At 41.0% G+C, this 2,500-nt stretch overlaps 1 protein-coding gene across 1 annotated transcript in view; it reads right to left on the bottom strand.

Annotated features, from left to right (window-relative positions):
• Positions 1–2,265, bottom strand: part of uts2d (urotensin 2 domain containing) — a 5,997-nt gene extending 3,732 nt beyond the window's left edge. The window contains exons 1-4 of the mRNA XM_061976168.2: positions 1,990–2,265; positions 1,803–1,907; positions 1,700–1,737; positions 1,535–1,622 (exon numbers count right to left, since the gene is read on the bottom strand). Of these exons, the coding sequence (XP_061832152.1) occupies positions 1,535–1,622; positions 1,700–1,737; positions 1,803–1,907; positions 1,990–2,089 (331 nt within the window). The 5' untranslated portion in view covers positions 2,090–2,265. The remainder of the gene's footprint in view (positions 1–1,534; positions 1,623–1,699; positions 1,738–1,802; positions 1,908–1,989) is intronic.
• Positions 2,266–2,500: the final 235 nt, after the last annotated feature.

Genomic DNA, 2,500 nt, shown 5'->3' with positions numbered 1-2,500 from the left:
GCCACTTTTCAAGTGTCTGATGGCTTAAATTAATTTTCATTCATTTTTCATATTTTGAATTCTTTTGAAAGGCTTACAAAAAAACTACATTTGAATTGTAATTCCATGCTATTGACAGGACTATTAATTTTAATGAAGTTAGCTTACCATGTTTACAGTATGATAATTGTGATAGAAATGTGAATTTTAGGCACAGAATATTTTTGACAATTGAACAAGGCAGTAGATTATACAAGCTTGGACAGAAAGTTAATAATGACACCAATTTTTTTTTTTATGGAATTGTTTAGTACTCTACTCTGCGATGAGATGGCGACTTGTCCAGGGTGTAACCCGCCTTCCGCCCGATTGTAGCTGAGATAGGCTCCAGCGCCCCCCGCGACCCCAAAAAAAGGGAATAAGCGGTAGAAAATGGATGGATGGATGGATGTTTAGTACTGTTTTACCATTTGTTTACTGTAAAAAGTGTTTATACTGTTTATACTTTCAATTAACAAATTGAAGTCTTGTGAAAGGTTGACAGGATAACTGGCATTAACTGTCCAAATAATTTCAAACTATTGAAGTTAGCTTACAGAATAAACATGTCAATCAACCCATATGATGCTGTAATATTTTTGTTTTGAAAAGTCACTGTGACTGATAGAAAAGTGATGGTTTTAGCAACATTTTAACCTGTCTGAATGCTAATAATCATTTTGCGTCGGGGGGGGGGGCGAAGCCCTGAACCCTCCACCAGGACTTTGTCCTGGACCTACCGGGGCCTGCGGCCCTTGGACCCTGGCTACTAGGTTTTTCTGATTTCAAAAGTTGGCAGGTATGTATATGTATGTATATATGTATGTATATATATATGTGTGTATATATGTGTATGTATATATGTATACATATATATATATATACATATATACATAATGTGTATATATATATGTATATATACAGTATATATATATAAATATATATATATGTATGTATATATGTGTGTATGTATATATATGTGTATGTATACGTATGTGTGTGTGTATATATATGTATATATATATATGTGTATATATATGTATATATATATATACATAAGTATATGTATATATATGTTACTTTACATGACAAATGTTTTAGCCCAATGCAGCCCCCAAGTCAAAATATATATACACAACCCCCCCATTTTTTGTATATATTGTTTTTCAAATCACCTGACATGTATACTGTGTATATGTACATCATTTATCCATTTTTTGAACGTATTTTTTTACATACATGTTACAGGTTAAATATATTTTATTATTGAATGTATGAAATGTGATGAATACCTAATGGCGCTCAAAGGAAACGAGCCTTTTGGCTTTTTTTGTGCGATCCATGTGCCTTTTTAAAGCATTACATGGATTCCATTCTTTAAGATGTCAATAAACTTCTCAATCAATCAATCCATCAATTAGTAATTACTGATATGTGCAGACTATTTTCAGACATGTCGAACCGAGCCTGTGCAGTGTTGGCGTAAAAAATACGAGCCACGGTAAGTTGGACCTACGTTCTCCTCTCTTCCTCGTCGCCGGTTTGTCCACCAAGTTGACGGCCAGTTCCTTCTCCAGTTCCAGGTCTTCCCTCAGCGCCTCCAACTTGAAGAAGAGACGTTTAAGACTTGGGAAGGTGCCAGGAGCGACAGGTAAAAAAAAAAAAAAAAAGCCAGACTCACCTCTTCCAGCTCCGCTAGTTTCTCCACCAGTCCAAGACCTGTCAGCAGAAGAAAGAGTCAGGCATTGAGAAAGCGGCGGCGGGCTCCACCCGCGTGGTCTCACCTGGAGGGTCGTTCTTTTCCACCGGGACTAAGCTTTTGTGCAGGAGCAACGAGAGGATTTTGCCTTGGACGTCCGCGTCGTCTTTAGGACTAAAAACATGGTTACCTGCGGCGGCGAAGAGGGAAGACGTTCGTTGGGTGGCGTCACCCCCCCCCCCCCCACCACACTTGACCTGAACGTGTCCTACCTGTGTTGAGTAGGCTCCGTCCTTCCGCATCCGTCGCACCCTGCAGTAGAACCAAGGCCAGGAGTCCCAGGAAGTAATTGATGACTCTAACCCGATCCATGATGCTCGATGTATGGTCCTGACTCGGTGCGGTCAACGATTCTCCCCCTCCGGTCCATCCCGTCCGATATATGTACCTTTTCCAAGGCGAAGGGGCGGAGCTTGCGCGTTAAATCACCGGCATGTCACAGCGCGTGTCGTCAGTAGTCAAGCCTCTCTCTGGTGTTGTACGCAGCTGACTGAAATATGAGGTTGTAGACAAGGCCAGTAACTCTACATCAAACAGAGAGAGGAAGTCATCACTCACATTGATGGTTATGAGAGGTCGGAATCGCAGTTTTTTTGGCAACGGCCGGTCCGTGTCTTTTATATTAATTGATTAGCTGCGCTGGGGTGTTGTTGGTATGCGGAAGTAGAGCCCATTTCTGCTCGCTAGCAAAGAGCCGAGCTCCGGGGTCTTGGCTGCTGCAGG

This window comes from Nerophis lumbriciformis, linkage group LG14, assembly GCF_033978685.3.
Source record: "Nerophis lumbriciformis linkage group LG14, RoL_Nlum_v2.1, whole genome shotgun sequence".
NCBI classification, from domain to species: Eukaryota; Metazoa; Chordata; class Actinopteri; order Syngnathiformes; family Syngnathidae; genus Nerophis; species Nerophis lumbriciformis.
The sequence above is the reverse complement of the archived record's forward strand: the minus strand, read 5'-3'. Positions and strand labels throughout refer to the sequence as shown.